This window comes from Rhinopithecus roxellana, chromosome 12, assembly GCF_007565055.1.
Source record: "Rhinopithecus roxellana isolate Shanxi Qingling chromosome 12, ASM756505v1, whole genome shotgun sequence".
Taxonomy (NCBI): Eukaryota; Metazoa; Chordata; class Mammalia; order Primates; family Cercopithecidae; genus Rhinopithecus; species Rhinopithecus roxellana.
In genome coordinates this window covers 125,726,566-125,742,030 of record NC_044560.1, presented here as the reverse complement: position 1 = coordinate 125,742,030, position 15,465 = coordinate 125,726,566, and the positions used below count along the sequence as shown (strand labels likewise).

The 15,465-nt window shown below is 37.9% G+C and overlaps 1 protein-coding gene across 4 annotated transcripts in view; it reads left to right on the top strand.

Moving 5' to 3' along the window:
- AGBL4 (ATP/GTP binding protein like 4) overlaps positions 1-15,465 on the top strand; it is a 1,510,388-nt gene that overhangs the window by 1,148,564 nt on the left and 346,359 nt on the right. For all 4 annotated transcript variants that reach the window (XM_030942932.1, XM_030942931.1, XM_030942930.1 and 1 more), the window contains exon 6: positions 993-1,032. In XM_030942932.1, coding sequence (XP_030798792.1) covers positions 993-1,032 — 40 coding nt within the window. The remainder of the gene's footprint in view (positions 1-992; positions 1,033-15,465) is intronic.

The following is a 15,465-nucleotide window of genomic DNA, read 5'->3' as shown; positions in this document are numbered from 1 at the left end:
AGCAATGACTCTCAAAATGGAATTTGTTTGGACCCCTTTTAAGAAAACAGAAACAGAGATTTCCAGTATTATTTACAAAAAAATCAAGTGTAGGAAAGAGAAAGAGGTCAGCAGGAGGACTGGGACTAAAGGAACGCTGACTCAAGTCTTTGAGAGGGCTGCTCACCACTTCGCCAACTGCAGCCTCCTGTACCCACTTCTCTACCCTCAAGTTTTCATGGCATCCAGTCTAGGACAGTAGCTGTGCTGTGATATGGAACAGGCCTTGGGGTAACCTCAGCCCTTGGGGTAACCAAGGCCAGTTGCTTCCAAACATAAGCTGCCTCATCTCTATAGCCTAGTGTGCTAGACAAATATTATTATGTGCGAATATTGTGTGGTAAAAGAAAGGATAAGGATTCAGTTAGAAAAGGAATGGTTGGTCATCGCTAATGGTTGGTCATCGCTAATGGTTGGTCATCGCTAATTGTTATACTATTATGAGCAGACTTAAGAATGAAACCAATCCAGAAATATCTTGGTTAAATAGAAGTATCTAGAGAGTGGCAGTACCACAGGCACTCAAGGCAGAGAGCATTGCCAATATATCAGACACTCAACCAGTGCAGCCAGTATGAGGAAAGGGAAATCTAAAGCTATCTGGTACAGAAGAATGAGCCCGTGACTGGGAAACTGGAAAGGGACCTTCTCTGTGGCTCTAGGTGAGCCACATTCTGCTCAGGGCCTCATTTTCCATAAGTATGCTATAATTTGACTGAGAGACCTCTAAGCTCTAACCACCTATGCTTCCAAAGACAAACAAAAAACCCATTCATCCCCCTTTGTCTCTAGGGTACAAACCCTCTCTGCAGAATTGGAAGTGAGTACCACATTCAGTATGATTTACCCTGCAGTATGTCCAAACATCCTCTTTGCATGTCTGCCCTGACCTGCTAAGCACAATTTTGGCTCTGGCTCAAATCAGTGCCCTCACAGTGTGTTTTCTTTTGCAGCAACAACGACAGCTTGACCTCCTGACGATAACCAGCCCTGGTGAGTAGGTGTGGCTCTTCTGCCTTGGCTTTCCCCTCATTGCCTGAATGATGCCTTGTTGCCTATCCAAAAGCAATTCCTGCCCTTCTCTTTTGACTTCCTGAATGAACAGCAGAACCCTTGTGCCATAAACAATTCTTCTCCTCCCCACCCTCTGCTCCACAGGGGGTTTATTTTCTCCCTGCCAGCTCTGTGTTGCCTCCTCTTCACTATGGATGGCAGGGCTGATACTCTGGATGTTGCTGCATATTCTAGGGTGAAGTTCTCTCCAAATCACTCACTGGACTCAGGTGTCAAGGAAGTGTCCTGGTCTGAGAAATAAGTTTTAGAATCATGTGGAATGGAGAATCTGCTTGGAAGGTGCCATGGAATGAAGGGAGGATGGCTGATAAGATTGGGCCAGTCTGGGAAAGTGAGCAGGTTTGGTTGGCTGTGTAGAGAGTCAAGATGACTTTTGTCTCTCACTTTTAAGGGAAGGTCAGGTCCCCCCAAAAAACTGTGACCATGACCCTGGGATTAAAAGGTCTTTTTTCCCCTCTATAGCTGACATCTGGCCTAGGAGAGGCTGAGCAATTTTGTTCTTTCAGAGAGGTATTTTACTCTGCTTTGGAAACTTAAGGCAAAATTGGACAAAAAGAGATGCTGTTCTCTCTTACGGTCATGGGGATGATGGTGCCAGCAGGGTTAGTGAGCATTTGAGAGTTGATGTGGTGGTTATCTTCATCCATGGGTGATATTCAAAATATTTAACAGCCATCTGCTATGCTAGGCATTAATACTTTGGTTACTGGACTGTGGGGAGATGGGGTCCCGGAGGAGGAGCTAGTGTGGCACTGTGGTCATACGGCAGGTTTGTGGGTCTCAGGGGATGGCTAATTACTAATAAATGTGGATATGTTTCAATATGTTAGTAACCAGCATGGCTGAACTATGTCAGCCCTTCCTTCCAGTAAGCCTACCATACTGTATCCATGGGCCAGTGCCTCACTTTCAAAGAGACTGAGATATTGCCCTCTGCAGTCACTATCCTAACAATTATCTTGTCTACATAACTAGGGACTACAAAAAAACTAGTCTACAAAAGGGACTGCACCTGTAAGGTGACCTTACTATAGTTCTATACCTGATAGAACTCTTTGAGCTTGAGACTTCAGAAGAAAAAAGATAGAACTAGTTCGAAAAAAGTTTACTCTACTCCATAGAATGATCTACATTTAACATATATATGATTAACATATATAGAAATTCCAAATCATGGGCTGACATGATTACAGTGGCTCACTTGTATGACCTACCAGTTCCTCCTAAGGTGGTGGTGAGGGATTATCTACGTCCGATACAGTTTAATTGCTTTTAATTGTGTCCTGTTCTACTCCACAAATACACTGTCCATATTGCCTGCTTCCATATCTCAGTTTCATCGGGTCACACCCTGATACGATACCTAAGTGTGAATTGGAGAGAGTTCTTGATCTGTCTTCAGTTGCTTTAGAGGGAAACCTTCAGGCTATGTTAAGTGCATTTCTTTTGTACAACCTCTTTCTGCTCCAAATTACTACTTCACAAATTCAAGCAAAGTAGTTGTGTCTCTTTAGTACACTCCGTTTAGACAGCTTTGGGACTGGAAAAAAAAATCAGCACTGCCAGAGTTTTGAGTGGTTCATTATTATCCCTCCTCTTAGAGGAGAAAAGAATACATTCTGGGCCAGGGCATCCCAAAAGGCGTGTTGTGGCACACTGGTGTATTGCAGATGGGCTATACTTGTGTGATATTGTGAGATATCAATTCACTTAGCTCTCAGGGACACAGGTAGCACCTAGGGCAACTGAAGCCCCTAGGTGGTAGCTTCCACTCAGATGTGTCAGACAAATATTATCCATGTGTGCCATGACATGGAAAGTTTAGGAAGCACCATTGGATCATGCTATTATCTGGATGACTCTATTCCATTTCAAAAGGACTTTCATTCACTATCTTGTGCTATCAAATTCACCCCCATTCTACATCTCACCAGGAGCTGCAGCAGCTAGGAGTCAGCTTGCTACCTCTTTCAGGCTGCCAATAGGAGGTACTGGCTTGTCTGAACTCCTCCCCAGACCATCTTCAACAGAACTGCAGTGTGATGCTGCCAGTCATAGATTAGGAGCCTTCTGAAATGCTGATCAGGAATTTGAATGCCTTAATCTGCTTGATACTTTCTTTAAAGGCTTATTTTGTTTATTGTGAATAGTTTCTTTTTTTTTTTTTAATTATACTTTAAGTTCTAGGGTACATGTGCACAACATGCAGGTTTGTTACATATGTATACATGTGCCATGTTGGTGTGCTGCACCCATTAACTCGTCATTTACATTACATATATCTCCTAATGCTATCCCAACCCTTTCCCCCCTCCCCACAATAGGCCCCAGTGTGTGATGATCCCCTTCCTGTGTCCAAGTGATCTCATTGTTCAATTCCCACCTGTGAGTGAGAACATGTGGTATTTGGTTTTCTGTTCTTGTGATAGTTTGCTGAAAATGATGGTTTCCAGCTGCATCCATGTCCCTACAAGGACACGAACTCATCCTTTTTCATGGCTGCATAGTATTCCATGGTGTATATGTGCCACATTTTCTTAATCCAGTCTGTCACTGATGGACATTTGGGTTGGTTCCAAGTCCTTGCTATTGTGAATAGTGTCGCAATGAACATACGTGTGCATGTGTCTTTATAGCAGCATGACTTATAATCCTTTGGGTATATCCCCAGTAGTGGGATAACTGGGTCAAATGGTATTTCTAGTTCTAGATCCTTGAGGAATCGCCACACTGATATGCAGAAAAGAGTAGAGACATAATGAACAGCCATTTGTTGCCCACGTGCCAACCCCTTGGCTTTGTCATATCAACATGTGCCTTATATGCCAGAGTCACCTGTTTTTGGAAACAGATTGTAAATGTGATTGAGGCTGTTCTATGCTCCTTCCTAGTACATCTTTGTCCCTTCACCCTACAGGTAATCACTGTCATGAATTCAATGTTTTTCCTTATCTGTGTATCAAAAAATATAACTGGCATTACTTTACAAATTCCTATGGTATCTCACTATCAATGTCATTCTATGACTTTTTCCCTACTCATGATTAGATTGTAGAGATTCATTTATAGTGATACACATAGCTCTGCCTCATTTATTTTAATTGCTGTGTGATATTCCATATATGATTGAATTACAATTTATCCATTTTATTGATCAGAATTTAGGTTATTTATAGCTGCTTGTGATTGCAAACAATGCTGCTTAGAGCAATTTTGTGCATGTCTCTTTATGTATGAGTATGAGAATTTCTCTAGGGAAAGCGATTTATTAATTATATGCATCTTCAAATTAACTACATAATGATCAATTGTTTTCCAAAGTAATTGAATATATTTACTCTTCCAGTAGCAGAATGTGAAAATTTTCATTCCCCTGCAGCCTTAACACTTAAAATTGTCAGACTTACAAATTTTGCCAGTTGTCATGATGAACATGAAATGATATCTCATTGCTATTACAATATACGTTTCCCAAATTACTAATGAGATAGAGCATCTTTTTGTATCTTTATTGTCCACTTTGGTTTCTTCTGAGAATTGACTTTTCATATCCTTTATCTGTATTCTATTGGGTTTTCTCTTTTTATTGATTTTTAGGAGTTTATTGTTCTGAATATCAATACTGTGTCACTTATATGCATTGCAAACATCTTCTCCCAGACTATAGCTTGCGTTTTTAAAATTTTTCCATGATGTATTTTGATGTATGGGAGGTTCTAAAAACTTTCAATGTAGTTCAATTTATCGATCCCTTGTTTTATAAGCTTTACTGTTGTGACTTATTTAAGAAATCCTCCCTATCTAAAGATCATATTCTCCTGTATTTACTTCTAAAATTTCTCAAGTTTTGCATCACATTTGGGTCTTTACTTATCTCATTTAGGACTGATCTTTGTGTATGAAATAAGAATTTATTTTTTTGTGTATATGGATAATCCATTGTCTCAGAACCATAAATCACTAGTCAATCCTTTTTCTACCCATTAGCAATTACACATCTGTCATTTATCAATTTTACTATGTACAAAATCTATTTTCTTCTCAATACTATTGTATTGGCCTACCACACTTAATTCTACATTGACTCAACACTGTCTCATTTATAATAAATTCTAATTTTCATTTGGTCTTAATAATTTATGAGGCAATATCCTTTGCCTTTCATGCTTATCTTTTGAAAGCAACAATTAAATTTTTTAAATACAGTATAATAATCCTTATATTGTGACAGGTGAATTTAATCTATTTTCATTTATTATAATAACTAATATATTTAGACATATTTCTACCACCATATTTGTGTTTTCTGTTTATCATTCACTTTATTTCTTTTCTGCCTTTTAAACATTTTTAATGTTACCTTTTTTTATTGCATTCTCTGTGGATTTGGATGCTATCTATTTTATTTCTAACCTTAACTGGTTATATGTGGATATGTACTTAACTATACATATTCTTACAACAAAGTCTATGGTTATTCTGACTTTCTAGCATTCTTTCAGCCACATAAAGGGCCTTACATGCTTTCACCACCTATTCAACACTGTCACCTTCTAGTTATTCTTGTTTAGACTAAGTTAAACTTTTTGCAAAAAGAAAAACAATGTGTTATTATTATTAGCTCATTGACTTTTCCTACATTGTTTATGAATTTTTGCATTCTTTTGTTTATTGTATATCAAGCCTTTCCTATGTTACCTTACCAAAGTGCATCCTTTAATAGCTATTTTAGTGAGAGTCCATGGTAACCCTCTTAATCTGTATATATTCTTGTTTTGGCTTCTGTCTGGAATGATAACTTGGCTGGGTATAAATTTGAGTTTGAGGAGGATGTTCCTTTGAACTTTAGGGATTTTTTCTTTGTTTGGAGTATAATACCATTTATATAAGTTTAAAAACATGCAAAACAGCAGTACATTTTGGGGGGATACATATATGTGTAGTGATGTAACCAAAATGCAGGTTCAGTCACTTGCCACTTGCAGAGTCCAATTAACAAAAATGAAATCTGGTATAAAGAAAGTGACTTTTAGGCCGGGCGTGGTGGCTCACACCTGTAATCTCAGCACTTTGGGAGACCAAGGCGGTGGATCATGAGGTCGGAGATAGAGACCATCCTGGCTAACACGGTGAAGCCCCGTCTCTACCAAAAATACAAAAAATTAGCGAGCATGGTGGTGGATGCCTGTAGTCCCATCTACTCCAGAGGCTGAGGCAGGAGAAAGGCGTGAACCCGGGAGGTGGAGCTTGCAGTGAGCAGAGATCACGCCACTGCACTCCAACCTGGGTGACAAAGCGAGACTCTGTCTCAAAAAAATAAAAATAAAAAGTGACTTTTAATCCCAAAACTATCTTAGGGGAAGAAGTAGCACTTTTAAAGGAGAATGGCTTGCAGGGGAGGAAGTAGGCAGGTTGGGGAGGTCCATGTGCTAGCTCTGGTGCCTTATCTACCGAGCAGTTGAGCTGGTGACTGCTGGTGCCTTCATGGGCAGCAGTAGGGTGAAAACTCCCCAGGTGGGAGAGAGTTTTGTAGTGGGATTTTGGATTATGAATCAACTGTGATCTCTCAAGGCAGTCTCCTGGTGGGAAGGAGTTCCTTGTTGGAGCTTCTAGGCACATAGTTAGATAAATTTTCCCTGTAGAGAGTGTCTGGTGAAGGGGCGGTAAAAGATTATATTTGCATTTCTACAGGGCTAAGTAGGAAGTAGGAAACCAGGAGAATGAGAAAAGAAGAGACAGAGAGAGAAAAATAAATTATCTCTTAGAAAAATGGGGGTGCACTGTTAAAATCAATTCTCCACTGCCAAGTTCCATTTCATTTTGATGGGATTTGGTTGTCACCATATTCATTCTGGCTATTCCCTGCTGAAAGGAGGCATAGTCATTGGGTGTCAGAATGAAACTGATCTATTTGGAGTTGAAAATATTCATGAGTACCAAGACTTATAGATGATAGTTGTTGCATTATGCTGTAAGGTCTGGAAAGTCCCTGGGAAAGCCTTTCTTGCATTCCCATATAGAGGATGCAACAGCAGTAAAATTCACAGTGGAGAAGTATGCCAATTTTTTCATTGTCTTCTGGCATCCATAGTTGCTGATGAGAAGTCTGCCATCATATGATTGTTTTGGTAACCTATTTTTTCTTGGGTAGGTTTCAATATCATTTTTTAATCTGAATGTTTTGCCTTTTCACTTTGTTGGGTCTAGGTGTGAATTTATTTTTATTTATCCTGCTTGATACTCTGAGTATACTTTTCACCTAAGATTCTATGTCTTTCTTTAATTTAGGGAAATTATTGGCAAATTAACTCTTCAAATACTGCTTTTATCCTTTATTCCTTTGACTCTCTTCAACAATTTCTACTGGACAAATGCTAGATCCCATTAAGCAGCCTCCATGGTTCTCAATTGATTTTTCATAACTTTTGTTGTTTTTGTCTTACTGCACTGTAAGTAACTTGCATTTATAAATTCACTTTTGACAATGTCTAGTCTAGATTTTTTTCTGTCTCTTTCAATATTTCAATGACTATGTTTTTTCATTTCCAAGATTTCTAATTTTATTCATATCCACCTGTTCTTGTTTTATTTCTGCCTGTTCTGTTTCGTAATTTCTTGTTCAGTTTTAATGTCTTCATTTGTTTCTTTGAACATCCTCAATATGCTTATTTTAAAATCTTTGTTCCATAAAATAAGTTTCATCTGGAGGAAATTCAAGTTCCAATTGTTGATTTTGTTTAATATCATTTTTAGCATTCGATTTCTTCATGTGTTTTGAAATTTTAATTTGTAAGATCAGTTTGAGAAGAAAATTTTCTGGTTTTCTCTTTTCTCACCCCTCTAACTCCCACTGTGTTCACATCTCCCTATGTGATGGTTTTTGCAGTTGCCTCTACCCACATCTTCAGTATAGGACCTGGGGAATATTGAGTATATTGCAGATTCAATACAAAAAGTTAACAGAACCATTGTGTCTGGTTCCTGAGTCTCGCCTCTCTATACCTACAATGCATGAGAGCTATCTCCCAAAAGTTATGCAGAAGCCTTTTTTTCTAGGCTCCTTTCATGACTGGAGAGCCCCACCCAATGTCGTTGCTCTAAGCAGAAGCTTATCTCTGATTCCCATCTTCTATAGTGTACTTTTAATCTCCCTTATCCCATAGGAGACAAACATCCGACTGCTACTGCCTTCTTCTACATTCAGATTTCAGCTAGCCAGTAGCCCCAGAACCACTTACCCTTTTGCATTTCTGTACATTTGAGCTTTGTGGAGATGTCTCCCACAGTCGAGCCCAACAATATAGTTCCATTTCTTTTTTCACATATTGTTGAATATTACTATTTGATGGGAATAAATGGGCTTATTGAAACATGAACTTATTTAGTCATTTGACCCAGGAGTTCAACTATAGGTTCTTCTTTACTTTTTAGAAAGTTGATTTTTCTATAACCTCTTCAGTAGAAGAGAGGCAATATCAGGAAGTACTGTATTATTTTCCTGTCCAAGTAAACTCCTTACCACCAGACTGAGGAGAGAGACCTATTTTTTGCCCATGTATACACAGCTGTAGATATAATTTTTAAAATGAAATTTGAATGATACCATATAAACTATTTTTATTTGAATATAATGTGAGCATCTTCCAGTATTATTTAATATTCTCTAAGAGGGAATCTTATATGGCTAAAAAGCATTCTATTATATTTTTAATTCCCCTATTGTTGTATATTATTATTGTTGTTGACTCCAATTATTTAATTGCAAATAACACCATGGTGAGCATTCCTATATAAAGATTTTGGTCTATATTTCTAACTATTTCTTTAGGAAAAATCCCTAGACTAAGAATTACCGAGGAGAGGTATACGTCATTCACTAATTGTGACACTGAAGTAACAATTATATCAAATTGCAAAAGCTTACAAAGCAAAGGCTTATTTTTCACTTTTGGTACATGTCCTTTGTGGATTGCAGCCAGCTATGCTTTGTATCTTTTGTGTTCTAGCAGCCAGACCAACCAGGCATCCTCTATTTGTAATATCACTGGGTATCTTAGTTGGGGTTCACTAAGAAGCAGACCTTTAGACAAAGACTTTAGTACAAATTGGAGGTGATCCCAGAGACATTGGTAGGGGAGTGAGAAAGTGAGACAGGAAAAGAAAGAAAGCCAAGAAAGATTCATTATCAAGCAAGCTACCACAGAGGGCAACTGGGACTTAATCCCACCGGAGAGCCCATGGAACCAGTGTGGAAAATAAGCTACATAGTTATACTTCTCAGGGACAAAGGAGCAGGAGAGAGGGTGGAGGTGTTAATTCCCTGACACTTCTGATCTGCTCAGTGTATGCAATGACCAGATTCCAATGGTCAGAGAAAACCTTCAGGATAGATTTGCAGGTGTCACCAATTGGAAGTTATTCAACACATCCAGAAATAATAAGCTGGGAGAATAGGTTGGATTGTGGGGAGGCACTAGCATTTGCCATGTTAGTCATTGTGACAGAGGGAAAAGGGAGGAATGGGGAGCCATGCCTCTCCCCTTAAAAACTCTTAGAAGGGGTCACTTCTGCCAAAATTTCCTTGATCCAAGCAAGGATTTGAATGTATGGTCATATGACCATACATTCAAATGGGTAGATATGTGCAATCTTCCCACAGGGAAGTGTGCTGCAATGAGGATGACATGAATATTTTGCAATGACTAATATACTTTATCATACTTTTAGAAAGATTTCATATTTCCATCAAGTTAAAAGCGCTGATCATAGCTTTTTTTAATAACAGCTTTATTGAGATATAATTCACATGCCATAAAATCCTTATTAAAGTGATAATTTAGTGGTTTTCAGCATATTTACAAAGTTGTGCAACCATTACCTACCACTACCTAGATCCAGAACATTGTCATGACCCCAAACATAAACTCCATACCAACTAGCAGTCACTCTCAATTTCTCCTTTCCCCAACCCCTGGCAACCACTGTTATAACTTTCTGTCTCTATGGATTTGCCGATTATGGACATTTTATATAAATCAAATCATACCATATATGGCCTTTTGTGACTGGCTTTTTTCACTTACCACAGTGTTTTCAAGGTTCACCCCTGTTGTAGCATGTATCAGCAGACTTCATTCCTTTTTCCTGCCAAATAGTATTACATTAGATACACCACAATTTATTTTTTCATTCTTCTGTCTTTGGACATTTGGGATGTTTCCATTTGGGGATTTTACAAATAGGTTGCTATGAACCTTTGTATAAACGTTTTCGTGTGGGCAGATGTTTTTAATTATCTTGGATATGTACCTAGGAATAGAATTGCTGATCATATGGTAAACTTTACAATAAAGATTTTGAGAAACTGCCAAACTGCTTGACAAAATCATTGCACCTTTTATATTCCCATCAGCAGTGGAGGACAGTTCCAGTTTCTCCACATCCTCTCCAACACTTGTCACTATCTATCTTTTTACTACAAAAATCCTAAAGGGTATAAAGTGGTATCTCATTGTGGCTTTAATTTGCATTTTTTAAATGTCTAATGATAACAAATGTATTTTCATGTGCTTATGGGCCCTTTGTATTACTTCTATGGAGAAATGTCTATTCTAATTATTTGCCTTTACCCATTTTTTATTGGACTGTATTTGTCTTTTTATTGCATCTGAGAGGTTTTCAGAATATATATTCTGGGTACTATTTTATCAGATGTATGATTTGTAAATATTTTCTCACCTTTTTACGTGCGGTCTTTCACTTCTTTATTGTTGTTCTTTGAAGCAAAAAGTTTAATCTTGATGAAGTTTATCCATTTTTCCTTTTGTTGTTCATGCTTTTTATATTATATCTAAGAAACCACTGTTTAATTCAAGGTTCAAAATGTACTCCTATGCCCTCTTCTCTCTCTCTCTTTTTTTTTTTTTTTTTTTTAGACAGAGTGTCGCTCTGTCATCCAGGCTGCAGTGCAGTGGTGCGATCTTGGCTCACTGCAAGCTCCGCCTCGCGGGTTCACGCCATTCTCCTGCCCATATCTATGCTCTCTTCTAAGAATTGTATAGCTTTATCTCTTACATTTAGGTATTTGATCCATTTTGAGTTAATGTTTTTATATTATGTAAGGTAGGAGTCCAACTTTACTCTTTTGTATGTGGCTATCCAGTTTTCACAGAATTATTTGTTGAGAAGACTATTCTTTCTCCATGGAATTATCTTGTCAATCTTGCCAAATTGTTATAGATATTTGATGCTGCAAACTAAAGGGAAAGCATTTAGGAAATGTCTACTCAGAGTCAGAGCTAGGTAAAGCCCTTTATATATTTTTTCCCCATAAATCTCCCTGTTATACCATAAGGCAGTTTTCTTTCCTGTTTTGCAGAGAAGCAAAACAAGCTGCTGTGAGATTACACGAACTGTCCACATGAACACAATTAATAAATAATGGAATCAAGATTTAAATCTAGATCTGATTCTAAATCCTTTGTCTTTTTCACTGCTGCATAGAAATATAGCTTCATCTGTGATATTATCCCTTTCAGTCCTCTTCCCCAGACAGAATTCAAGCTGACCCACTTTGCTAGGCATAAAGAAAGCCTAGAATGTCAGGGACATGATAGTCACTGGGTTTTTTCCACTAATGAGGCTGTGTTCTGAAGATACAATTGATTTCCTAAAATATGATAGAAACCTCCAGAAAAAAATCATAGCTAGATTTATTCCTTACTGCAAATATTCGCAAAGTTGTTTATCCCCTCTTAACCTTGTTAAAGCAATACCTATTTTAGATGGTGGTGTACTGATCCTGCTTGCCAGTACATGACAACTTTGGGCTTTGTCTCTAATTAAAGTCTCCTATGATTCGAACTCAGCCCTTCTGAGACTAAAGGAACAAGAAAGGCCAAGCTAGATACTGCCTTATGGCCATTTTCAGAGCTGTATGAGACCTGCAGAGTCAGTCTAGCAGTGTAGTAGTCTAGCAGCAGAGGGACTGTTTCAAAAACTGCATACACATCACCAAAACAGCTTTAAAATCGTCTTTAGAGAAGAAAAATAAATTACTCCTAATCCCACAGCCTTAGCACAATACAAAATCGAATTCTATTTATACATTTTCCCTTTTAGTTCTTGTCTATATGCAGAAGCATATTTACATAATTGCAATCACAGTAAGTTTTATATACATCTTTTTTCACTTAACATTATTTCATAAACAATCTCCATGTTGCTATGTAGTTTACACACTTACCATCTTTTTATCATCACTTTCTCTATTAAAAAATTGCAGATACTTATGGTACAAATTTAGAGAAACACAGAAAATTTATAATGATGAAAATATCAGTTATCTCCCAGAAGCAATGACTGCTTAATATTTTAACACATTTACTTCTTTGCTTTTTTTCTATGCATGTATAATTTTGTTTTACATAATTGAGATCATATAGAATATAAAATTTTATACTGATTTTTCACTTAATATTACAGCAGAAATATTTTCCCATGTCAGTAATGTTGGATATTTAACTTGATTCTAGTTTCTCTACCTTATGAATAATTTCCCAATCTTTGCATATATGTTTTTTGTCTATATTTTGGTTTATTATCCTAAAATAGATTACTAAGGATGGAATTACCAGATCTATGAGCATTTTGTGAGCAATTTGAAAGTATATTTATTCTTAAAGTCTCTAGTATGTTCCAATTTGTATCTGTAGCCTTATTTGCAAAAAAAAGTTCTATTGTTGTGCATTATGTTGTTTCCAGATGTTTTGCCCTTATAAATAACTCTACCATAAATTTATTTGTGAGAAAAGCTTTTTACTTTTTTTATATTAGTTTTTTGCTGGATATTTTAGAAATGGAATTTTGGAGTCAAAGACCATTAATATGTTTAAGGAATTATTGGGCCTGATTACCAACTCATTTTCCAGGAAGGTTGTACCAATTAATACTACCACCTCCATCCCCCAAAAAACTCCATCTCTCATGTCAACAACAGAAAACAACACGTTGGTATTACTTGGAAGATTAATTAAATCTGAATAAACAAGCTTCAGAATTTGAGAAATACATAAAGGCAAGGAGAAGCATACCTGTGCTTGTGGTCTCTGAGAGACAAACTAATTAGTATGTTCCTAAGGTATTTGTCCTGAGAAATCTATGGAGGATGCCATTATTCCAGGGCTCCAGTGAAGGGATTTATGGGAAGGGATCAGGGGTCCCATTTTGGAACATCCAGTTGAATGGACTGAGTTCTGGGAAGGTAGGGCATCGCAAGGCACCATAGCTGATCATCATGAGGGAGATCAGGTCAGGAAAGAACTGGTAAGACCTTCACTATTAGGCTGAAGGCAGGCCTCAGGTATAGAGGAACTTGAATTCAAGACACAAAAGCTAAATTAAATTAAGGCACAGGGACTATATAAGCAAGATTCTTCAGTCCCAGCCTAAATTAGCTTAAGCAAAAATAGAGAACTCATTGGTTCATGTAAATGAATAATCCACAAATAAATCTGACATCTTGTGCATCTTGATACAGGGCTCAAAGGACCCAATCTGCTTTCCTCCTTCTCTTAACTCAACTTTCTCAGTGTTGACACCATTCTCAGGCCACATGTAGTCTCGCGATGGCTATAGCAGCTGCAGACTTTACATTCTCCCAAATTCTAGTCCTAGGAAAAACAAGAGACTCACTCAGAAGTCCTAGCAGAATATTTTATTGCTTCTCGTTCTGTGATTGAGTCATAATGAACCCATCTTTGAACAAGTATATGTGTCCAAGTAAATCTGTTGTGCTGATTGGCTGAGAGGTGGCTCATAAATACCACCCCTGAAATTGGAGGATAAACTGGGGCCTGACATTACTCAGAAATGATCCAAATTTTGCAATATTGAAATTTTGCAGTGACTATCTCTGTGGCTATTTTAAGCCAAGTATATGAATTATAAAGCCTGAGAGCAGAACAAACATGGATCTGTTCTGCTTCACCCTTTTATCCAAAAGATTAAGCCTACTAGAGGCTCCACATCTAGAATCTCTGGGCAGTGAAGGGACTTATCATAGGTGGATGTAATAGCTTGGACCTAAGGAGGGCTTTTCTGATGAAAGCCAGACCCGTACCAGTGACCAAGGATCTTGAGAGCAAGCAGCAAGCCCTGGGGAAGAGCAGACCACAGAGACTAGGAGCTATGATTAACAGATGTGGAGCAGGATGCCAGCCTTATCTGTGAATCGAGATCATGGAGTCAAAGATTTGGAACCAGGCAGACCTGGATTCCTATGTTGATTCTGCCACTACTTGGCTCCCTGTCCTTATGAAAGACTTTAAACTGCCTTGGGGCTTAGTTTTTCATCAAGTATGAATGGTGGCACCTATTTCATAGGGATGAAATAAAGATTAAGTGAGGTAATCATGACAATAAATCCCCTAGGATTTTATTATTAACATGTAAATGTAATGCATGTTAGAGGCTAGAACAGGAGCTCTGTTGATAACACTAGGCCTTCTGCACAATGAGGTTTGAAAGGTTTGAATTCAAGACACAAAAGCTAAATTGAAAGGAGATGAGAGCTCATATAATTTTAGCGGGAAGGATGCTGGTTCTCATTGGTTCAGGGCTGGAGGTCTAAATCCACAGGCTGAAGGTCTGCAGCAGCATAAGTCTATCTCTACACTTAGGGGACATCAGAGAGTATCTCTTGTAGGCCAGTGTAACGTGCTCCGATGTGAAGCAGTACAATTATAGTCAACCCAGCCCAGCCATGAGGTAGACAGACCTCATGAGAATCTGAAGGATAAAGGAAAAAACAATCAATTTTGTCATTGTAATTGATTTGTAGTACATATATACATTATGTGTTCAAATCCTATCTCTTCTACTTTCAGTTTGGCCTTAGGAAAGCCTATTAAGTTTTCAGTGCCTTACTTCCATTTTACCATTTACAAAAGAGCAAGCTAATAATACTTCTTAGAGTTTTGTGAAGATTAGATGTGATGTATGTAAAGTGGCTAGCGTAGTAAAGTACATGACCCATGGACTTTAAATAAACAGTTATTATTGTGATTACATTGCTGCATCACAAATTACCCTAAACCTCAGCATTTTCAAACATCAATAAATGTTTGTTATCTCACACAGTTCTTGTAGATCAAGAATCTGGTAACAGCTTAGCTGAATGGTTTTGGCTTGGGGTCTCTCATGAGGTTATAGTTAAGATGTCAGCCAAGGCTGTAGCTATTTGAAGGGCTGAGTGTGGCTGGAGGATCATCTTTCCAGATGACTCATTCCTATGGATGGTAGGTTGGTGCTGGCTTTTGGCAGGAGGCCTCAGTTCTTCACCACATAGACTTC